The following is a 24806-nucleotide window of genomic DNA, read 5'->3' as shown; positions in this document are numbered from 1 at the left end:
TCATGCAGAAAACTAGATCCGACTGTATGTCATATGTATGTCATATACAAATTCATTGGCTCAGTGGGAAAATTCAGGATCTCTCTTCTGCCCGTATTATCTGACGTATAAATCAATGGGCTGTGAATCATAAGTCAGGGTCCATGGTGGCTAAAGCTAGACAGCCTATCAATACACTGGTCGCAGCATCATGACTACACCTCCCCGCCAGGGATCAATAAGCACACAATTGCTGCTGCAGTGGAGCTGTTCAGGTTATTGAGCTGTGGCATCTTAACCAGCTCAAAGAAAAATGATGAAGATTCCCCAGGATTAACTCTGATGTGAGATGTGCAGCCTATAGCTCGCATATGGCGCTAGTCATGTGGTCAACTGCAAGAAATACATCTGCACCTGAGTGACGGTGTTCAATACTGCACATCTTGTTTACACAGGTCTGAACAGTCCCTGAGGATCTCCAGTTCTTCTCTCTCTCCCGTTATCTCTGCTCCTCCCTGCGCTCCCATCTTCCATCCAGAATCTTTGCATCATCCATATTTATTACATCACCTCAGTTTGCAGCTACCCTCCCCTCAGTCTTGATTGAAAAATGCGTTTGTATCCTGTCACTCTATCTAAATAATGAGATGTGGGACATTGCAGGGTGTGCCACGTAGCCAGGATTTAATGCTCAATCTGCTAAGCACAACCCCAACCCCAGGTCATAGCAGGAAGGGATGAGAGGGGGGATGGGCCCTGCTGGACTGGAAGAAAAATTGTTTATGTATCCATGATCTAGGGGAGATTGAACCAGCTGAAACTGCTGTGTTCATCTTGAGACTGACAAATCATGATGGAAGAATCTTCAGAGCCATGTTGTGTTTTTTTTTTAGTAATACACATTCCTCTGTCAGATTTCAGCTCGAGTCCCACATGGTTTGAATCCATTAGGAGAGTGTGCGCAGGATGCTATAGAGAGATCCAAGATCAGCACATGAAAGCCCTTAATCCATTCATCTCATCGTCCCAAGAGAAATAGTGATGGAGCATGGGAGTGCAGTGAAGCAAAAGCAAAAACTGGAATCTCATAAGGACTAGAAGACGTTTAGACAAGGTTGTTGACTTGCACTCTCTCTGGTGTCACTATAAATAACATATTAATTCTTGCATTTTGCAGAGTAACAACATTAGACCATGGGATCAATGATTTTTCTCTGGGCAGTCAGTGTTGCTAACGTCTCATCCATTCTTGCGATTTGCTTCTGACACACCACAGTACATCATCATAATGGCTTACTATACAAGGGCATGACATTGCTATCGGACATTCATCATTCAGAGGTTAATACCAAATTTGTTTCAGGAGGACATCTGCAATTCCTCATCAATTCCTGACCAACTTTATTTCTGTTGTTTTATTGTGACGCGTAAATGGTATAGACAGCTACGGAGTGTGCCGAGTAGACTTCTATTAGATGCTGAATGAATTGGTGAGGGCAGCTGTGAGGCATGAGTCTGTGATGATGGTGTTTTGATAAAGCTGCAACCAGCCTGATCCTGAGGGAGCGTGTTCCACACATGAGGAGATTTCTTTATCCCTAAGCTCATCATAGTAGGTTTGTGACCTCGGTCTGTGGCATTAAGCTCACTCCTGTCACATGCCAGTTGCCTGCTATTAATAAACTGGAGTAAATTCAATTTATTTTTAATATTGTGGTTCTGCCACAAGATGGCATCAATCATTTCACTCAGTGGTTCATATACTTGTGGACGTGGTTCTTTGCTATAGCTTTGCATAAGGCTGTTCATGCTCTGACTCTGGAGATACAATTCTTCATGTTCTGCATGTCTACAAAAGGCTCAGAAAGCATTGAATTTGATTTGATTTAAAAAGGGAAAACATCAATTCAACATCAATTGAATTGAGTGAAATCAAAGACTATTTTATCTCACTTGTCTTAATGTTATTGGATGTTTGGTATCTGATTGTCAGGAGACATTAGCACCTATACTGTAAAAGTGTGATTTTTCGGAAGCGCATCCTCACAATAGTTAAGTATTCTTTTCCAGCCAAAAATACATTTTAATTTAATAATCTGTCATCTTAAATGGTTTTCTGATTTGATTGATTAAGGTTGAGTTATTTATTTATTTGTGAATAAACTGCATGGAAGTACTGAAAAGATAATATAATGATAAAAATGTATATCATCTGTACTAGTCTACTCTCTTACTTTCATACTTTTGACAGTGCAATTGTGAAATGGATGTTTAGTTGCATTCTATGTGTTATTAAAAACATTCTGAATGATCTTGGCGCACTCTGCAAAACACTGCAGGGGTATAGTTTAAGACATTTAAAGTTTGAAAGTATTTTTGTTATTGCTTTAAAGAACCCTAAGGGATATTGCTGCTTTATAGTTGTTTGTTCATGCTGCTCACAGTCTGAGAGTAAATTCATCACAGACAGAAATAAGGATCTTCAGAAAAACTCTTTTCACGTAACGTGCACCAATACAGATTACAAATGCCCTAACAATCTAATCGTCGAGTCGGATCAAAGTCTAAATTGTCTGGCTATAGTAAACAAAATTAATTTGAATGTCAAACTTAATTCAAGTCGCTGTCAATCTCAATTAGCTCCAGCTCAGCGTGTCTCACTTACCGAATGTGGTGCCGGCGTCGGGCCTGGAAACAGACGACACGATGACAAAACCGAAGCCCTCGTTCTCTCCGCGCTGGATCTCCACGTCATACGGCTGCAGGGAGGCAGGTACCACCGCACTCCCGCTGCCCCCTCCACCCCCGCTGCCTATGCCGCTGGTGGATCCGCTGCCAGAGCTGACGGTGTTCAGAGAGTTCTGGCTCCCCTGGGGGGTCCGCTTGCCCTCCGTCAGGCTGGGTGCTTGGGTGCTGCTGTGGTGGGAGGAGGCCGGCGACGGGGGAACTTCACCTTCCCCTTTTGACACTGGGGATGGGGGGGGAAGAAATCCAACTAGTTAGAAAAGTATTACTTGAACACTTCATTAACGTATTTATGTCAGAAATCTTGTTCTATAAGCAGAGGAAGCAGTGTCTTTATGTTTATAGATAAGATAAGATAAGATAAGATGGACCTTTATTAATCCCCGTGGGGAAATTCAGTAGTTTAACAGCAACAGGGTAAAATTGAAAAACAGGATAGCACAGATTAATAAAATGAAGGATGAAATCAAAGATAACAATTACATGATAACATAACTATAAGATAAGAAATGAATGAAAATGAACATGTATACATATTTGGTCATGTGTACATATTATTTACATGTGTGTGTGAAAACGATGTGTATTTTATGTCCAGTAATAGTGTCACATTATTGACCCCTTGTTGTACATCCTGATGGCTACATAATATGCGTGTGAGCCTGCATGCTACAGGTATGATTACACATTGCTCCATGTTAAACTCTCATCACCTCCAAATCCCTGTGACTTGCGTCTGACAGTGAGGTTGACATGGCCCTGTTTGGCGGCTTGCTGCATCAGCTGCACCACGAGCTGGTGAGACTTGCCCACCACCGCCGTGCCGTCCACACAGATGAGCTCGTCCCCCGACCGCAGGCGCCCGTCCTCATCTGCTGCCCCGTACTTCACTATGTGCCCTATGTAGATCTGGAAGAGGAAAACACACGCAATGCATATTGTGAAGGATTTCTTAGTTTTGTTAAGTAACAACGTAATTCATGTTGTCTATAAGGTGAATATGGGTCACTGTAGGTTCAAACAAATAACCAATATGGGATGGGAGAAAATATTTAGAGAAAAAACACTACATTATTAGGGTCATGCATTTAAAACCAAAAAATTGATATTCTCTGATAAAAAAAAATGTGCAATTCTTTTTGACAGAGTGGTGTGAATCAAGGAGCTTTTATAATTATGGTACTGATCCATGGCTTATTAAGAGTCATTATGCTGCAGTTAATTCAATTGATTTGATGTGACTTATCTTCTTCTGATTTTAAATTAGTCTGTTAAACCCAGCAGCGTTTCTGAGTCTACTCATGCATTACTTCAAGGTATTTGTAACTGACAAGAGAATCAAAGAAGGCCAAAGCAGCCTTTTGGGACCATGGAGAAGCCTGTGTGCTTTAGGCATTGTGTGGGCGTGAACACAGGCTCTGACAGAAACAAGCACATAACTACCATGCAACACCTTTTGGCACTAACAACAAGTACTAACTCCTGTGGGGTAGTCTTGAAGCCTGCTGCCATTTTATTTCCCTCTCTTCCTCAATATCTGCCTTCCTGTTTCCCTCTTAGTTGCTCCTTTTAAGACAAATATATGGCGCACAACCAGAGGGATTGTGGGTAAGGCCTTTGCTTCTCCTAACAAGCTGTCTGTATGATCCTCAAGAGAGCGAGCTCCAGTTAGACAGAGAGAAAGGACTTTCTGCTGCTGTGGTTTGAAGGCAGACTCGGCACAGAAAAAGGAGGAAGAGGAGAACCAACGAAGCAGGGAACCTCTTATAGAAATAGGAAGCATACAAAGCAAAAGAGATATTTATAAATAATGATCAGCAATATTGAGGATGGGGTGTATGAGTGTGTGTACATTTGAAACATTTTTAATCTTCAGCTCTTGTTTAAACCATTAATGGTAAAGTGGAGGGCATACTTACAGGCTCTCCGGGCTCATTTCCTCCCAGGATACGGAAGCCGAAGCCTGTGTCTTTCCGCCAAAGGAAAATGTCCTGCTCCTGGCAATCTGGCACTGAAATACACAAGACCAACAGTTAGGGGACCCCATGGAGTTCAACCACCAAATCTGCCAAAGACCTGCTGCTTCTGCTCAGCGTTGACTGATTAGCATCTATGTAGGCTAATCACTAATGCTTGTTGCTCTAAATCAATATGTTTTGCCTCTCATTTTGTGTCCATCCAGTTGTGTTATCGCTGATCAACAAGGTGTTTGTTTTTCTATTAGCGTCAGAATGAGAGCAGGCAGGGTCAACAGCTGCTCCTTCCCTCGCCTCAACACAACACAGATAAAACTCCTTCTGCTCGCGTTTATAGACCCCAAATTAGGCTGCAAAGTCTCATGCTGTGAACTCATAATACTCACGGCCTGCGCTCTGAAAACACACTCAATAGCGATCCCTATTATTAACCCAAATGTATAACTGAACCTTTCTTACACACATGGATACGTAGCTTCACTTTAACCAATTTCTCTCCTTTTCACCATCAAACGCTCTTACATGCATAACCCCCCATTGCATTTGCATCTCACTGTGGACAGAGCAGACTGTGGAGGAGGACACAGGCAATTTGGTGTCTGTCTGTTCAACCCACAGGGCCATTCGGCACAGGAGGCACCGACCGTTCCTTCCTGCTGTCGACACGGCTGCCACGCAAGGCCAGTTGAGAATGCATGAGCTTCAGCTCTCCAGTTCCCCTGAAAACTGTGTGTGGATTTAACTGCTACAGTTAAGCTTACAGTACAGTAAATAACCCTCAACTGTCCAGTGTCTATTAGTGAACAAAGTGCAAACTGACAGTGCAGCTTTCTGCCAAATCAAGCGACGGATGACATTGGGAAGCAGAATTTCCCAAAGCTCACCTTTCAGTCACATTGTACTGGCACTGAAATATTTCTGTATATTTGCACTCAATGGATGCATGGAATCACAAATCACTATTGCACGTGTATGTGGCAGCATGCACATGGAAATACAGACAGAGAATTTTAGCCTCTCTGTCGTTCTTTGTCTCCTTCTCCCTTTCTTGTTTCACAGCGTCTCCTCCGCCGACTCAGAAAGGGGCTACAGCTCCTTCAGGGGTTATCAAACAGATACACCAATCAGCCGCAGCTTAAAGCAGCCCTCTGTGGGCCCAGTTAATATTTAATCAGCAGCAGTCCTAGATTCTACAGGCAGCCATGATTGTTAACCAACACTGCAAAGTGACGGCAACAATCACGATGTGCTAACACAGCACACCTACTATAGACATCAACACAAAGATATTTTTTTTTGTGTTTTTGGAAACACAGATGTATCCTATACAGACCTTGTATCCTTTTTTGAAATATCACTACAGGTACAAGTACAAGGGATCTGAAAGATGTAATTCAGAACAGTCGGTGAACCCGTTATTTGGGAAGATCCTTCCTCTTTCTCCTACGCTCTTCTCTCAGAAAGAGAAAATAAGTGGTTTGATACCCTTACAGTGTTTCCCTATGAATAATGCAGGAGTAGGCCATGACTGCAAATGATATTGAGGAGTCTTACAGAGAGGCTGCCTACTTTCTAGTGTTCCAGTTTTGGATATTCTGTTTTTCTAGTGACTAAAAAGGGCACAAGACAAACTTTTTGGCTGCTGATAATGTAAATGTGATCCGTTTTCTATGTGCATTTAAAAAAAGGTAAAGTGTGTCTTGTCCCTTTACTGGGTTTTTTAACGTGACGATTATTTTCAGTCGAGAGAAAGCCAGTACGACACACATGCAAGCACTTGTGTGTTTTCAAGGACATTGTTCTCTTGGAGGCACCTTTTGTCACACGATCAGTTGTGACTCAGTAAGCACACAATTGTTTAGTAAACAAAAAGGACACACAAAGGCAGAGATGTGCCCTGTGGTGGTCACAATGTATACACAGCTTCTTTTAGTCTTTTAGTGCAACTTCTCCACAATTGAAAGAAACTGATTTATTTAGCACTCCAAGCACAACCACCTCAATTGATGTCAATCTTTTAAAATCAAAAAGGTTCATCCAATCAGTGAACATTATACTTTTTAAAGTTTCCTCACAGCAATTATCTGTTTAATCATATTTTCCTGACCTCCATATCCAATCTGAAAATCATACAGTAACCATTAACAGTGCTTAACTCAGAGTCATTTAAAAAATACCTTAATAAAAAGGCAGAAGAAAATAACAATACACATGGCAAAGACCAGAAAAAGTGCAAAAGATAAGGAATAAATCAACATTTTGACCATCTTTGAAGAGAGTTGATAAGAGGATCAATACCAATTCAATGTATCGCTGCTAAAGTAACAGGACAAAAAAGCTTAGTCTGAAGACAACAAAACCCTCCCACCAGCAGCTTTACAGCCAGAAACAGTCTGCACCAACAGTCCTGTTATGGCAGATTGTGTTTTTTTTACCAGAGTCTGGTTGGCAGACTATCAGTTTTCCTCTGGTTTCACTTTTTATGCTAAGTTAACATGCTGCTCGCTTTAGTTTTCATATATACAGTTGAAATACGATAGTTATATGTATCTTCCTTCTTATCCAACACTTTGGCAAAAGTTCCTTTTTAAATCCTTACATAAAAGCATATCTTGAAAGAAACTGTGTGGTATTAGCTTCAGCTCTTTAGGCAGGTCATTACACAATTGATAGCTTTTTCTTGAAACTAAGCCCTTTAACATCTCCTGCCAGTTAATCTCCGGCTATATTCACACTTATAGAAGGTTAAAAGGTCTGTAATGTCGCTAGAGGATAAACTTCGCTGAGCTTTTAAACTACAAAGTCAGCAAACCTTAACATTTCAAAAATCAGAATTGGATTCTACTCACGTCGGCTCTCGTACATGCTCCTGGACTGCGCCCAGATTTTAAAGGGGTCTGGCTTCTTCTGGAGGGTGAGGGTGCCATCTGCGGGGTCCTGAGGGGGCAGGCCTGGCAGAGGCTGGGTGGGGGCCGCTGGAGTGGGAGCCACAGCCTCACTGGGCATGGCAGAGGGTGGGTGGCCTGGAGAATCGGTGTGGGCGCTGCGATGGCTGCACACACTGTGCTGGGAGCTGCTCTGGCTGTCTTTCCTCTCTAGCTGGTGCTGGGTGGACAGAAAACAGAGTGAGAGGTGTATGTGTGTAAGGTTCGGGGGTGGATGTATGCAGAAAATGGAGGTAGAGGGCAAAAAGAGGAGAAAATAATTGAGAGTGAGAAGTGACAATGGCGAGATATAAAAGGGAAGGAGATGAGTGAGAAAAAGTGTTGATGGAGGACAAAGAGAAACAGAAAGCATCCAAGGTCATCTTTCACATTGCAGTAGAATTTCTCTCACTCTTGGAGGGAGGAGAAATTACTTGGTTGGTTTCCATGGTTGCGAGAAAAAGACAGATTTATATGGTTAGGAATTTAAATTAACAAAGAAGACTAGTTTTGGGAATTAAACTATTCATTGTCTGCAAGTCCTTAGCGTTGAAACCTGTGTATTAAACCAAGGTTGGTGTTGAAACAGTTGAATGTGTAAAAATCTCAACAGCTGCTAAGGAGATGAGTATTGTGAACACTTCGTTGCTACTCAGTGAGATTAAAATGTCTTAAAACGATCTGCCTTTTTTACAGTGGAATACAACATTTAATGATTACAATATTCTGTTTTCCTTTTGCATATTTGCATTTATACTGAGCTGAGCTTTTCGTGTGAAGAGTAAATATAAATGTCATTCCTGTTGTGCAGCATTTTGGTGTCTAATAAGCATTCAGATCTCTTACTCAAACTTGAATTCCTAATACGTTTTTTATTGTGTCACGAAGCAACACGCCGACAACACACATCATATGGCAGTGTTTTGTCTAAAACCAGCTTAGAGGCCTGCTTTTAGGGGCCTGCTGTTGTGGTTGAAGACACTCTAGTGTTTTTGTAATCTTTGCATTCTGATTCTGCAACCAGAGAATAAACATATTACCACATTATTACTTACAGATGCACATTACTAAGTACTCTACAGCTTTATGGAACATTTTCCTTACTGGGGAAATGCAATTACTGACAAGCCCCAATATGACAACTGTATCATTTTTGATCTGGTATGAATAATAAACCTGTGCATGAAATGGTGGAGAAGTCATGGCACAGTCTCTCAATCATCACACTGTATGAGACGGTGGGTCAAATAATCCAGTAATGCTTCTTAATGAGGACAACAGCCATGCAAAATTAACTTCTCTTCTGATCTGGTGACTTCCTAATGGGTTGAGACAGCAAAGTCTCTCTTGCATATGGGAGTTTACTGTGAGCATTTATTTAGAAATCTGAACTGGAGGCAAAATGGTTGTTCTGGGCTGACACGAAGTCGCATGCAGCGTGACATTTCCCTGACACAACACAGAGAGGGGGAAACTGGCTTTTTCCTCACTGGGAAGCTAATCCAAAGTGACAGCCAGGCAGTGCCACTATTGGATCCACTCGACCCTCTTACTGCCCCCACCCCTCTTCCATCCTCCATCCCCCGTGACATGTGACCTGAATAGGTAACACCCACTGCCCTGACTGATACAATTTCAAAATAATCCAGCCAGCTGAGGTGCTTTTCATCAAGAGACACCATTCAAGGTTTTCTTCTACTCAAGTTGTGGGAATTGAACCCATCACTGACCTTCGCTGAGACTTGTCCAAAGAAAACGACCTTCTACTATAACTCGCTGGCTCTCCAGGGGTGAATTAGGGTGACAGTCATTTAAAGCTGCACTGGCGTCTCTTCAGCGCTTGTATTGATTTTTTTATCAGGTTGAGATGAGTCGTAAAAACAAAGAGGCGTGTGCTCTTTTAAACTCCTGAATAACTGCACTGTCCCTTAAGAGACCCTGAAGCTGCTCCCAGAACTGGTCTTCCTGCCTCTTTCCCCGTCCTCTCTTATCCGTCACAACTATGGTCACATTGCAATCTCTCCTCCAGCTTCCCAAATCTCCCTCTGCTTTGCTTCCAGCTCACTCTGCCGTCATTGTCCCCTTCTCCCTGTCTGTTAGTCTCAGTGAGTCCTCTGTATCTTTGGGCTATCACAGTGATTCACTGTTGTGGGACAAACCATATCCCCTCGGGTCTTCCCCTCCCTCATCCACAACCTGTTTTTCCTGTCTTTGCCTCCCTCCCATCTTCCCTCGGCTGTGGCTGTCTGCCCTCCAAAACAGCTGGTCACTGTTACACTGTTCAGCCTAGGCTATGCTTAATCAGTCACAGGATGGCAGCGTGGTAGGAATGGGGGGGGGGGGGATGTAAAGAGAAATGACAACAGAGAGGCAAGAGGATGAAAACAATACAACAATGCATACAAAGTGACAAGCCTATAGAGTAAAGAGTCAAATATGTCTATTGTTCTTTAAATAGCGCTCCTTTCACTCAGTAGAACTGACATGCACACACACACACACACACACACACACACACAAAAGAAGAATGTAGTACTTACCACCAGCTTTGGACTCCGCTTGGCTTGCACCACTCCTGCAAAACATCGGCAGAGAGACAGAGAGAGCATGAATGACCTGTTGGGCTCTTCCCTTGTCCCCTGTGATTAAAAAAAAAAAAAAAAAACTCTCCAAAACAAACGGATGGACCCTGGTTCCTGCAGAGCAGAGCACAACTGGCCCGACTTGCTCTCCTCCTCCTCCTCCTCCTCTTCCTCCTCTGTGTTGCCTTTCTCTCTGAGCAACACACTGCGCAAGGCTGCTCGCTAATCTAAGTGATCTCCTCCCCCTGTGCTGTATCCCGCTCCACTCTGCGCTCTCACCCGTGCTATTAGAAGAGGAGCAACTGCTCTATCTGCATTAGACAGGCTGACTTGTGCTGCAGCAGCCCTCAAATGCTGGTCAAAGCTACAGGTCTCCACAAGCATCAACAGATCCACGCCCCCACAGCCTCCATCCAGTCTACTTCCCAGGTGTCTCTCCAGCACGAGCTCTCCAGCAGAATCTCAACTATTACCCACTGACAAGAAGCTCAATAGCTTGAGCATCATATCAAAGGAAAGCATGAGCTTCTGCCTTATTATGCACATCGTAACTAGAGCTGTTTCCTCTCTTCTCCGCTTCTCTTCTTTGCTCAAGGCTTACATCGAGAAGCTGAACTTCTCTCTGCCTTTTTTTTTCTCCCTCCCCCTCCTCTTCTTTCGTGCACCATGACTCTCTCTCCCTCTTATCTGTCTCTATCTCTCGATCTTCTTTATACCAGTTAACATACTGTAGAGTCACCAAGAAGATCAATCTCATTTGTGCTAATGAAATATTAATACTTGGAGCCAGTTGTCAGGGGAGAGGATTTACAGCATACAAGTGTAGGGAATCATATACACTCCCAATTAAACAGGGGGTCTTCTCACACCCATCACAGCCAAACATGTAGGCTTCTAATCTCAACACAAACCTATATCGTCTCCACCTGATCGCAACACACTGAGAGTATGCACCACTTTCCAAGAAAAATAATTTCCCTTCCCGATGCTCTATTTCCTGACACTTACTACACCAAAGTATGTTGGGACAGAAATAGACAAATGAATGCATGAACGACATTGGGACAAAGAGTTGCGGTTGCCAAGGCAATCAAGTAGTTCTGCATGCAGTGGCAGACGTCTGCTTTGTTAAATATGAGGTGTGAGCACACGTATTAAAACATATTCATTCCTGCAACATCTGACACCAAACAGGCACAGAGAAAACCCTACTGGAAGTATTGATGGAGCAACATTAACACATGCAACAACATGCAAGCATCCATCTTAGGCTCTTTCTGCTGCATTGGCAAAAAAATCATTAAATGTTAAAACTCTCTGTTGCTGCAAAGCCCCTCTCTCTACACAATTCATAATTTATCCTCCCTATTTTCCTTCCCTTCCTTCTCTCTCTCTATCCCTTAGATTATGGGGTGCCAGTTACTGGAGGAAGTGGAACATCTCAGCTGCTGGCGTTCTGATGAATGTTTACATGTGATCCAGATAGGACACACACAAAGGTCATAAGTGTTTCAAACTACAACAGCAGCTTATAAGACAAGGATCTCTTGATTTCACCACGCCTTTCACTTTGAAACAACCTCTGAAAGTCTTCAAATTGGCACTGAGGTCAACATGATTAGCATCAAACATATAAATTGAACTTAATTTGACCATATGGTTGATAAATTACGGCGTGAAACTTAAGGGGAATACAGATTTGTCAAGTGACGTAGCTTGACCCCAACTCTGCATCCACTGGAGCAGTGTCAGCTGGAACATCTGATTTACATGCCGCTAGACGTGAACGCATCCTTATGCATGATGCCGTTTTTAAATCTGCTTAAGTTTCTCTGGCATTGTGAGGAGGATGCATATGTGTAAGGCTGAATGTAACATTTATGAGCAGCTGATGCTCGGTGAAAGAAATATGGGAATGGCATGTTCCTGCACACGCGCAACGGTGTAGAAGCATCCATGAATGCATGCATGCTATACATATGTAGTAAAAGCACAGGCAGGTATAGAAGAAGGTGAGCATTTATTTATGCACGGAGGACAGGCATCAGTGAGCATGAAGGCACGCACATGGCATTTACATTGTGAGCCGTAATCCTTATATTTTCTACTCTGCTGAAGCTTCTGAATGAGAGAAACAAAACGCTCTCCATTTATGACTTGATTACTGAGGATGCAACACCGGTTAAAAAGGACTGATTGTATTTATTACTGAGGAAAGTCTACCAGACTGACTAAGACTGTGCCCATTATCATTCAAATGAGAGAGGAAGTAAACAAATTAGAAGTGAAAGCGAGTGCCGTCAGTTGTTTTGTGACCCAATCTGGCTCTTAGCATCAGTGTGGAGGAGGCTGCTTCCTTTACTTATTTTACAGTAGACAGTGAAGTACGGATATTGTTACTAGCTGAGTAACAAAAAAATATGCTAATAAAGAAATGATTGAACAGGCAGCTCTGATGTAGAGCCTCAAACAAACATTGTTAATATTATCAATTGGCAATTTGAGCACATGCCGAGTAGTGTGTTTGCTCAAAAGGTTTATCATTTGTGCGACAAGCTTGACTTTTATGATTTACTATGGAATACTATTATGACATTTTTAATAGCATGCAATTACTTTTTTTCTGGCATACTACACTGATTTTTGGTATACTATACTTTGATACTACATGTTTTTTTTTTTTTTAAAGGTCCCATGTCATGCTTTTCCGGTTATTACCCGTCCCCTTGTGTCTTATGTAGCTTTTTCTGCATGTAAACGGTCTGCAGAGTCAAAAACCCTCAAAGTACACCCTGTAGCGAGTAAAACTCTAACACAGAAAAGACCTGTCTATGCTGCCCCAGAACGCCTCGTTGGAGATTTCTCTTTTTCCATTTTTTTCTTCCGGGGCAGGTTGACGTCATTAAGTCCAAATGGACCAATTGGTCCAAATGGACCAATCCGCACACACACACACTCACTCAGCCTGAGCTCCGCGGAGCTCAGACCCCACGCAGCAACCAGGAAACGATACCAGTAATCTACCTCACACTGTCCGCTCCTCAAGCCCCAAAGGGCGGAGCAGCGAGCACCCCAAAACGTCCCGCCAACACGGCACCCAGACCCCACGCAGCATTCTCATCTGTTTGTCATTACTGGTGTCATTTTCTGGTTGCTAACAAACGCCATTGTAAAACATAAACACTGATGTTCCGCTGTAATGGTGGTTGACTCATCAGAACAGAGTGGGCGAGCTGACCAATCAGAGCACAGTGGGCTCATAGGGAGGGGGGGCAGGAGCTCCAACAAGGCGTGTAGGACAGAGAGTGAATACACATACTATACAGAGATGCTGTATGAGAAAACCAATGTGATTTTGGAACATTGAACAATGTAAATCTATTCTGGTCGACCTCAACAATGGAATTATGATCAGTAGAAATTGCTAAGACATGGGACCTTTAAACGGTATGGGCGATATACAATAACATTGTTATGGCACATCTTGACACATCACATACTATGACATATTTTGACTGTCGGGTATCATTCACTCGAAACATTCCCATGATTTCAGTATTTGCAGAGAACATTATATAGTGGAGACGATTGGTAACTTGCTATAGTTGCACGGGAGGAAAATACTTAACTTAAGAACCTGCTCACACCTTTATATCTTTTGATCAGCCTTTAAAACATCTGTGTGTGTGTGTGTGTGTGTGTGTGTGTGGTGTGTGTGTGTGTGTGTGTGTGGTTGTGTGTGTGTGTGTGTGTGTGTGTGTGTGTGTTGTGTGTGTGTGTGTGTGTGGGTGTGTGTGTGTGTGTGTGTGTGTGTGTGTGTGTGTGTGTGGTGTGTGTGTGTGTGTGTGTGTGTGTGTGTGTGTGTGTGTGTGTGTGTGTGTGTGTTGTGTGTGTGTGTGTGTGTGTGTGTGTGTGTGTGTGTGTGTGTGTGTGTGTGTGTGTGATTCTAGCACTTTTCAGACTGAATCTGCAGTGCGTTGAAAGGCTGTGTGTTTGGTCCTTCCTCCAGGTTCTCTAAACACTGTATACATTGTTGTTTAAGGGTGTACAGCAGTGACCATCAACTGGCGGTCCGCGGGCCAAATCTGGCACGCCAGACATTCTCATCCGGCACGTGCTGTGGCGCTGGCGGAGTGGTTAGTGCGTTCGCCCCGCACTCATTTTTTTTTTACAACGTCTCATGAGTAATGTGCAGTACCGGAGTCCAACAGAGAGGCAGCAGCTGCGGGACAGTAGCCTGCGTACTGCGTAGCCTTCCCTGCCCTGAAGAAGAAGTGATCCTTCGTTAGCGTGAAGAGTCTGCTTTATGCGCTCCGCCGTAGCCCCGCTGCGAGGCTCCGGCGAGTTGACAGTACATGAGCGTGCACCACCAGCACCCCCCCGGTCAACAACTTCAAAATTCAGGGCTATATATAAAAATCGCTGGCCCCCGAAAGTGTCTCTAGGAATAATTTTGGCCCTTGGACAAATGTAGTTGGTGATCCCTGGTGTACAGCATGAGTAATGTAGTCTTTTGTTGAGCCAAACCTGTAAACGTTTAGCCTTGCTTTACTTTACAACTTATAAACACATCCCTTTTCTTCCTCCACTCTAAATGATATTGTGTCGCTCTTCCTCATTGTCTGTCATCATTATATTACATTCCTCTCCCTTCTGTTCCCCAACATTTTATATCCCCCCTCCCCCCTCTAATTTTCCCTCTTCTTTCTCTCTGTCTCTCAGGGGACAGGAGCGCTGTGCACGATTGTCATGGCAACAGCGGTGGGAAGACAAGATGGAGGACTCAAAGCTGGCCTGGCCTCCTTTACATGAGAAGGTACTGTGTGTGAAAACACTAGATGTTATCTTGGAAATCGTATTGGATTATGAACATTTCTCAGACTAGAAAAGCTTATGGTCATAATAGATTATTTTAACAGGTCGAGATTTGCCCATCCTACTGCTTAGAGTGTGTAATTAGACCATGAAGAATGTGTTCAGGGTTGTTGGATGTAAACATTAACATTATTTTCTTCTTTTTAACAACAGTCCTTTGTTTAGCTACTTCCTTCATTACCACAACAGCCTATTCCACCTCTTGTCTTTTTCCATTGCAATAATAACATGTTGCTAGTCTCCTCTCTTAAAGCTGTTCAACAACCACGCAGTTGAAACTAGAGAGGCCACTTGTTGGGAAATCCAGAGACCAAAATGTGGCTCCGTTCGTTTCTGATGCCATCGCAGGGTAACGGCAAGATGCACTACAGCCTTCTGCAAAAATGCTGTGACAAAACACCTTTTTTACTTGTGAGGCTTTTGAACTCGCTGTGCATCTATCTGAGATTTGCCACAAGCAAACTACACTGGCACTGTTGAGTTCAGAGCGATGCTGCCTCCTGGGATAAACTGCTGAACTGGTGTAGCGTTGCAAGAGATGTTTTTGTCTCTTTGTCGTGCACATCCGATGATACAGTACATTTTGCCAAAGCTACAAGGATTCATAATCTTTTGCATAAATGAAACTGCTGTGACACATCCCGAGCTACTGCGAATTATCATACACAAAATGAAAAAATACAAACTTTTTTGAAAATAAAATGTTCATTGTGTTTGTTTGACCTTGCGCTTTGTGCCCTCTATAAAAATCTGAGTCAGCCAGCACGTATTGATGAGTCACAAATAAACAGTTTAAGGCTTCTTCTCTTCCAGCTGAAGTCCACCTTGTGCCTCCTCCTCTCCTCCGCCTATATATATATTTTTATACCAATCCCCTCATACACGCTTCCCTTGCTGAACTTTCAGTGCTGTTCAGCAAATCTCACACTCTCTCCCCTAATCCTCCTCCTCCACTTTCTCAAAACATGATCCCTGGCCTTCCTATATCTCATCCTCAGCTCTCTTTTCTTATCTGCCTTACCCTGCTCCTCTTAGCTCCCATAATTGTTATTTGTGAATGATTATGTGCTAGCTGGTAGCGATCACTTGAAAGGTTAGCGCATTATTCTCAGACGAGTCACAAATCAGCCCCAAAAAAACGTTATTATACTTTTGAGAAGGCTGCAACTAATGATTGTTTCTGTTGATTAATATGTGATCTATGTTTTGAATTCATCACATTAGTTGTTTTGTCTAGAAAACGCCCAGAATTTCGCAAAACCCAAGGTGGTGCCTACAAGTGGTGCTTGTTTTGATGTAAACCCCAAAATATTAAATATGCAATTATATTAGAAAAGGGAAAAGATGGAAATCCTCACGTGAGAAGCTGGGACCAGGGAGTTTCACATGTTGCCTGATCGACCAAAGGTGTTTTTACACTACGACTGTAAAGTTTATCGCATGTCATTGCATTTCACAATATGCGTGGTGTGTATTTATAAATTATGTTTGCAATTAGTTTTTAGATTGATCAAGGAATGTTATATTTTGTGATTTAATTTGTAGACTTACAATGAAAAAAAGGTTTACTTCTTTGCAGAAGTCCGACAATCTTGTTTGAATACAGTGCTACAGTATATTGGCTTTTTTTGTAAAATGAACAAATAATTGTGTCAATAGTAGCATATTGAAAAAATGGTTTCAGTGAGTTTAGTATTGTTTGCACCATTCCTTCAACTTCATGCAATACCTCTAACTATTGAACAGAAGCTTAATTAATCTCAATCCCACCCCCCTGGCTGCCTGTGTGGGTGTGCAGTTTCTGCGCCTCATCACCTAGGGTCTCACCTGAGCTCATAATAATGACAGGCTGGTGTCAAAGCCTAACAGAGATGATCTACGCTGCTGTCAGTCGCCCTGCTTGCCCCAGTGACTGCCTGTAGCCTTCTACCCAATTATCCTCTTCTTCATTTCCTCTCAGTCTTGCTCTTGCTCTCTTTGAACCTCGTTCTCTTAGCTCTGGTAGCAGGAATACTGCCCTGCAACCGTATCACTTCCTCTCTCTCACATTCTCACAGGCCCATAATAATGCTGACATTTAACACAATACATCAGCACTATTCCAGCATCAGTGCACAGGGTCAACTCATTAGAGGGCATAATTGATGTGAGGTGCATATCCTGACCCGCCACTAATAGAGATATGGGTCACCCGGGCATGGACAGTAATTTACCAACAATAAGGACTGGACACAAATGAGGGACCTCCAATGTCACTCAGTATCTGCCTGGATACTTTACACTTCGGCAAACGTTTTGTTTTGACAATTTAATGGGAAAAACATTCATCTATGGATCATTCCAGGCTAAAAGTGTATGATGTAGGAAAATGTATGATACAGTGTTGCTGTGAATGGGCTGAAAAATCCAGAATAAATTTAACATAAAAAATCCACATAAATAATATGCAAATACTAAGAATGAACTTTATAAGTCAACTCAAGTCAATACTTAATAATTTTCCGTTGCCATGAACACATGCTATAAACTCGTCGCTTAATAAATTCAGCTACTGTGTTTTCAAAGTAAAACGGGTCAAGAGCAGAAAATAAACTGACACCCAATATCAAAACATCATAAGGGCAACATATGACGGTAGCTAACATGAATAGCGACAAAGTCTCTGAGGCCCAATTCAGCTGCATCCGTATTCATAACATAAACGAGTCCCTGACCTAATGTGCTCCCCCCCCCCTCCCCTCTCATTCATCCATCTTGCCTTTCTACCCAGCCTCCCACTCCTTCCCACACTCATCTGCTCATCGACAGCAATGCTAACTCAGCCCATCGTCTCTTTGCCTCTCCTGGTTTCATCTCATCCAGTCCGATCATTTTCACCCTGCCACCCACTCTCTTCCTAACTTTTTCTCTCTGCCTTCGCATTATGTCACTCTCTGCATGCCAACTATTCAAGCTGTTGTCGGTTAAGCAGATTACTGTACGTTATTTTCTGTGTTTCAACTTCAGTATACCTGCATCTATTTATCCAAGTATTTGACATCAAGATGTAATACATACCTCTTTGCACCAGCATGGTGACCTCACTGCCTCGGGGACATTTGCTCAGCAGGTCCACCACCTGATTGTGGCTCATATTCTGGACGTTCCTCTTGTTGACCTCCATCAAAATATCCCCCTCCTTTAGACCACGGCAGCGCGGGTAGTCCACTATCTGCTTGACTCGCTGCCCTCCTCCCGTCAGGCTGTCTGCGATTGTGAAGCCGAATCCCTTGTCACCCTTCTCCATGTGGATGGTGATGAGCTCCGGCTGGGTGGCTATCGATGAGGCCATGTTGACCACATCGCTGGAGTGGCCGTGCGAGCCGTTAGACGCCACCTCGGCGGAGGGGCTGTGCGACCGCAGGTCCCTCATGCCGTTAACGGGTCCGCCGTGGTTGGAAGGCGAGTCAAACGCCTCTTGTCCGTTGACGATGATAGGCTCCTTGTCCACGATGGCCACTGAAGTCACCAGGCTGGTGTTGGGGTCGTCCGGGTCAAAGGGCAGAGGGTAGCCCCGACACAGGGCCAGGTCCACCATGGAGCCGATGGGGATGGATTGGAAGATCTTTACCACCTGAGCGTGGGTGTAGCCCAGCACAATGATGTCATTCACACTGACTATCACATCGCCTGCAGAGAGGATAATTATACTGTTAGTGATGCATTTACACAAATAACAACTATTTACTGTTCTATATATATTCACAGTTTTTTCGTTTTTTAAACATTGTGTTATTTAGTTTAATAACCCCGTTTTTTGAAAGTCCATTATTCAGTGTAACACCAAAGTATCTGTAATAGGGGACCTGACAGTGTTGTGAAGGGCCTGTTAAAATGTATACCTTCACACACATTAAAATACTATCCAGCCCTTTAGTATTGCACTATAATATTGTTGATTCTATAACTCACAATGGACAGTCAAATTGATGCAGCAGAAACACAGCAACAGTATACACTTAAAGAAGTACAAGAGGTCAGTTGCACCAAATTCAAATATTTTATGTCACTATCATGTCTCCATAAGCGCCAAGTACAAATGTAAAGTGCCGCTGGAAAATCTCCTCTACTGACTCCCACATCTTTTTTCCATTCTCGTTTTGCACTAAAGGTTATTTCTTGAATGAAGGTCTGTACCGATGTAGTCTTATCGAAAATGTGGATATGGAGCTCAATAATCCACTAGGGAGCCCCCAAGCACTTGACCTCGATGGAAAAAGTTCATCAGGTCAAGGAAAGATTATGAGGACTTAAATAATACGACTGCTCTTTTACGATAGCAGATATGTTTGACTTTTATTTTACTGAAACTATACGAGAATGTTTCAGTGGCAAACTCATACTGTACTATCGAGTAATGATTGCTGTCCAAAATAAAATCCAACCTCAGAAGGATTTTATTATCATGATTTTTCAAGTTATTCAAAGTGTACAATTAAACAGCAACAGTAGATATCATTGAAGGCCAAATGGTGCATCACTTAAAATACAGCTGCTGGGATTGGGCTCATAAGAAGGACTGAACATGTATAGATGTAGTGGAGGAGGAAGTGTGTTGAATGAAAACAGTGCCCCCTGTGGATAGTGCTTATGTACTGCACCTGTCTCCATTTTGCCATCCACGGCTGCAGGCCCGTCCAGCACCAGACTTTTGATCTGTAGAAACTCATCTGGCTCGTCACCTCCGACCACCGTGAAGCCGAAGCCGCGACGGCTCTTCTTCAGCTTTGTGTTGATGAAGGTTCCTTTCAGCTCTGCTGGGTTTCTTGTGAAGAAAGGCTTCCCTCCTTTAGAGCAGGAGAAGAAAAAAAACTCTTACTTTTGTGTCCTTTCCGGATTCTATATTCAAAATACCTGAACAATGATTAATAGTAGTTGTGTCTCTCAATTCAGGATCATGCGTTGTTGTCTGAATTTTGATATGTGGACAAATTAGCAAGATGAGACAATCAGCGATTCCTCAAATGAGACTCAAATTGTTACAGGCTATGAAATTGTGCATTGCCTTTTATGGTTATTAGAAATGTTGCTTGGCGATGCATAGACATTTTGACATGGGCTGCTTGCACTCCTTTGTCACTTTCACATTAAGTCATTCAAAATAAATTGAGGGTGGTGTCCTTTTCCAAATGTCATGTCGAAAGACTGTAAACAAATCGGCAAAAGTAGATTTTCTAGCCGGGAAATGTCAAAGCACGGGGAATTCCAATGTGAATGTAGTAACCAAAAACAAACCTTCATCTTAACTACATGATGTATCTTTGGACAACTGCCAATAAATATAAAATCAAGAAGTAGAAGTGAAGTATGGACAGGATTGTAAATCAGCAGCTATAAATGCTTCGAAACATTGCCTAGGTTAATAGTCTTGCAACTCTATGTATATTGTATTTATCCATATTAAATAATTTAAATGAATGAATATAATGTACAGTGTCTATTAAACAAAGACCTACGTTTGGCTCCTGGCATCGGAGGTAGATTTGGCCGGCCCTGGGGGTCCCTGTAGGTCTCCAGGTGGTTAGGAGCGTAGTTTGCTAATGGAACAGCAGCTGAGGAATGCTCCTCTATCCACTCTGCACAGACACAATCACAATCAAACACACATTACCGACACACACTCAACACAAAAGTGTATTTACATGCCAAGCACAAACAAACACTTAACAGCAACACACACGTATAGACACACAGAGCTTTAAGCACATAGTGTACATACTTGCCATCTGATTCATTTTTACGCCTCAGTTGTGAGAAGTTCCCTCATTTACATCAGCTTCTACTAGTGTTGTTTATTAAATGTGAGAAACTTGTTTATGTGAAATGTTGCAGTGTACAACTATATACATTTGATTCTTAGGCTAAAGTAGTAGTTTTCACACTCTGTCCCCTCCTTAGAAAAAAATCGAGTGTCAGTGTATGTCCAGATGTATTCAACTTGTGGCAAACATCTGTATATAAATGGATAGAGGAAAGTGTCAGTATTCCATGAATAGAAGTACAAAACACTGTGATGGGACAATCTGAGCCTAGTAGAGTAAAAGAAAAATGGAAAAATGCAACATGAGAAAAGTTGAATTTATGTTGTTCTATTAAGTTGGAGCTGCAGTCCCCATTAGTGCATGGCATTGCAGGATGTGAACAGCAAGTTTGATGTTTCTATGGGTGTGGATGTGGCTTGTGCCCATTTTTTTTTAACATTTTGGCATATGGTAACCTTTGAAGGATGCCAAATTAGCCATTAGCAGTTCCTGTTTGCAAAGTACATAAGGATGTACAGACAATTATCATTATGATTCTGACAAAAACATATTTTTGCTCATTTTATGCATTTGACACTGAACCTGAGAATGTGTGTATGTCTTTGGGTCTGAGTTATGACTATTAAAAAGAGTACTACTTTTGAAACAAATTGCAGTAAAACAGCGATAGGTGTTTTAAAGTACCTTAGTTGCTGAGCTGAGCTTCAGGCTCAATTCCTGACTGTGTGGATGAATAGGCCAAATCACAGGGCCAAACTACAATAAATAACTTCCTGTTGTTTTCAGAGCATCAGCATGCACCTGTCCCGCCTCACAAGTCATTCGCCCCACATCTCTCCCCTGGGCAGATGGCCTCAATGTTTAAAAACCTCTTGGCTAAAGAAAAAATGTCTGAATAGCGTTTTCATGGTAAAGCAAACTAAATGATCAAATACAGAATGAGATAGAGCTTTTATGAATTTAAGTCACGTAAATTAAAACCTAAACAACAAAGACGACACCAGGGCTTCGGCCAGCTCTCTTTTGGTACATTTGTTATAAGAATCAAAATTAGCATTTAGCCAAAAACCTATGTTTTCTTTCTATCATGACCTGATGGGAATTGAAGTAAAGTCACAGAAGAGAGAAGGATAGCAGTCTGGCCAAAACCCTGGAGAGCACTGGACAAACTAGAAGGACATGACACTCACAGACATGAAGAAAGAAAGAAATGGTGCCTTGCCAGGGCAGGAAACGAACCTCGAATATACCGCTCACCTTCTGGAGGCTGCGGCTGCTGCTGCTCCAGGATCTTCTGACGCCGCGCCTCCACCACTGGGTTCTCATACTGGGTCTTCCTGTTTATATGACTGAGACAGCGTGGGAGAGAGTAAACAAAGGACATTATTATTTTCAAAAAGACAGTTAAATTATATAAAAGCACATCAAAAGCTCTCTTATAAATGATGGTGGTGCGAAGATGGTCTTTTATTTGGAGAATTTTGACAAGCTGACTTACTCTACATAGTACACCCCGTACACTGGGTCTTCTATCCTTTCCCATCCTGGAGGCAGCTCTGAAATACAGATGAAATACAGATGAAACACAACATCAAGCACAGAAAGATAATTTCTCCTTGGTCATTAGCAGAGCAGAGTATGATCGTGGATTGACTCGAAATCATTCAGTGTATCAAACATGGTTATTAAACTACAGGTACAGTCTCCATAATGTACTGGATCTCTTTCCTTCATCTTATCTAAAATCTCTGGGTCAACATGATTTCTTTAGAAGATGTTGTTTTGGTATGTTAGTTCGGAAACATGGTTTATCAGGTTTTTCTGCCCTTATGGCACTTTGTTATCCTGTTTTACATTCTAACATTAATGCCAAAATGCGATCACTTTGATTTTGAAACTTCTCTGTTTCACTGAATGCCTTGGATTCCGCCTGTGAAATAAACCTTCCAAGAACTTATTTAATTCTCCCTTAAAAATTCCACTTTTATCTCAATTGTAAAATCTGTTAAGAATCCAATTTCGAAGGATTATATCTGCGCCACTGGCACTTCTGTTTTATGATAATTATACCACAGATCTTTGTACTGCCACACACAAACACTTTTATTACAACTAAAACATTTAACAAAAACAAGGGGCCAACACACAAGTGAAGTCTGAAAATAGTAAAACTCAAGTGCTAACATCTGTATTTGGCAGTTTGTAATTCTTCTAGTAAATATAACCATACTATTCTGCTCAGCGCCACTACTCTCACTCTTTGAACACACCCTTGCACACTGCTCACACACACCTAACCGCATTACATGGGAACAGGCGGACAGATGAATCCTATTAAACTGACACAACCCCATTAAGATGTTGGCATCTCAGTCCTCCTCCTTCTCACTGTATTCATTTTCACACAAAGACATTACCGCCTTGTGTTACCGTTGGCTTCTCACAAGTCCAGTAAATACTTTAATGAGACTGGATTTCATGATCAATAATCTCAGACTGTCTGCATCAGAGCAGCCAGCAAATGCAGCCAGAAATAAATAAGGCTCAAAGCCAGACGTTCAAGGCTTTGTTTGAGGCTGGGCTTTTGATCCATTACAGGGTTGTTTGTGCTACCTGCAACTGGGAGATGAGCACATCGTTCAGATATGTGCATCTGCAATCTGATGTAAACAACTCCTGCAATTCATTGCGAGGAACAGATGATTGTATTTGTAATATCAAAGGCAAATTGAGTGATCCCAGAGATAAAAATAAACTTTTGATCAAATGTTAAATCAAGATGAGATGTGTTACAGAAAGTAAATATCTTAAAGTAATACAACTGACGGACAAATACTATGAGGCTCCAGTCAAAAAATGAATTTCTAGAGGAAAACATTTGGAGAGCAGAGAAAGAAATGTTATAAAGCCAAATGCCATATTGGAAATGCTATTGCCAAAAGACACAGAATTAGGTTACGATGGTCCGGTTTACGTCACATGGGTTCATAAGCCCTCTCTAAACAATAAACATCTCTGCTCTGCAGGAATATGGGGAAAATGCTTTGTGCTTTAAAGTGAATTTGTTTTCCGTAAACACATTTGTTTACAGTCTCAGCAATACATCATTTGTGTATCCGTAAGGTCTAAGAAACAACATATTCAATCCATCTTTTAATGAAACCTGCATTGTTTACATTACTTGCAGTCTTTTCTATTTTTTGGGTCTGCAGCTGGTACAAATATCCTCCACTCCTCTGCTTGTAGCAAAGCAAGTACTAAATGGTAACATCATCACATTGCTGTACGGCTCCTCTTCGCAGTCCGAAGGTCCTTACATTTCTTGCAAATGTTTTCCTGCCTCAAAGATCACTAAAGAATAATAAAGAAGCCTCCATTTCATTTCATCATTAACCAAATAAATGGTATAGCAGCTTTTAGTGCAGCATGACAGAGAAGGTCAACATTCAGAGATCGACATAACTGTGATTTACACTGATGAACCTTATTAGTCTCAACAACACTTTTATTTAAACACAAAAGTCTTACCTATATCAGCTTCCAGTTCCTCCGTATGTATTCCTTCTTCTCCAGAATTAAAGCAAGATGAAACAAAGAATAGAAAACAAAGAATATAAAAGGGGATGCAAAGCAGAGGGGAGGTGGGTTGGGGATGGAAGAATCGAAGAGCAAATAAAGAAGGAAGTGACAGTCCAGAGAAAGGCAAAAAGAAACCCCTTAGTTTCAAAACGTACAGTAACAAGATAAAACAGCCTTTAAACAATCCTGTGCAATGTGTGCCACTTTAAATCTCGCCACTTGATGGTGCAATTGTTCAGTATTCTGAACACAACTGTAATTTGTAATTTATCAAACATTTTGTTGTTTATAAGATCATTATTAGTTATCTTTTTATTTGCTAAAAGTTGTGAAACACAAAATCAA

At 42.0% G+C, this 24806-nt stretch overlaps 1 protein-coding gene across 9 annotated transcripts in view; it reads right to left on the bottom strand.

Moving 5' to 3' along the window:
- LOC117479536 (membrane-associated guanylate kinase, WW and PDZ domain-containing protein 1-like) overlaps window positions 1-24806 on the bottom strand; it is an 88471-nt gene that overhangs the window by 7983 nt on the left and 55682 nt on the right. For 4 of the 9 annotated variants that reach the window (XM_034126562.1, XM_034126565.1, XM_034126566.1 and 1 more), the window contains 11 exons: window positions 24411-24449; window positions 22381-22438; window positions 22122-22231; window positions 20577-20696; window positions 19722-19907; window positions 18139-18750; window positions 10165-10199; window positions 7550-7805; window positions 4644-4735; window positions 3438-3633; window positions 2645-2947 (listed from right to left, as the gene is read on the bottom strand). In XM_034126562.1, coding sequence (XP_033982453.1) covers window positions 2645-2947; window positions 3438-3633; window positions 4644-4735; window positions 7550-7805; window positions 10165-10199; window positions 18139-18750; window positions 19722-19907; window positions 20577-20696; window positions 22122-22231; window positions 22381-22438; window positions 24411-24449 — 2007 coding nt within the window. The remainder of the gene's footprint in view (window positions 1-2644; window positions 2948-3437; window positions 3634-4643; window positions 4736-7549; window positions 7806-10164; window positions 10200-18138; window positions 18751-19721; window positions 19908-20576; window positions 20697-22121; window positions 22232-22380; window positions 22439-24410; window positions 24450-24806) is intronic. The other 5 variants (XM_034126563.1, XM_034126567.1, XM_034126571.1 and 2 more) reach the window with 3 other exon arrangements.

The sequence above is a fragment of the Trematomus bernacchii genome, unplaced genomic scaffold (assembly GCF_902827165.1).
Source record: "Trematomus bernacchii unplaced genomic scaffold, fTreBer1.1, whole genome shotgun sequence".
Lineage (NCBI taxonomy): Eukaryota > Metazoa > Chordata > Actinopteri > Perciformes > Nototheniidae > Trematomus > Trematomus bernacchii.
Note: the sequence above shows the minus strand (reverse complement) of the source record. Positions and strands in the feature narration are given on the sequence as shown.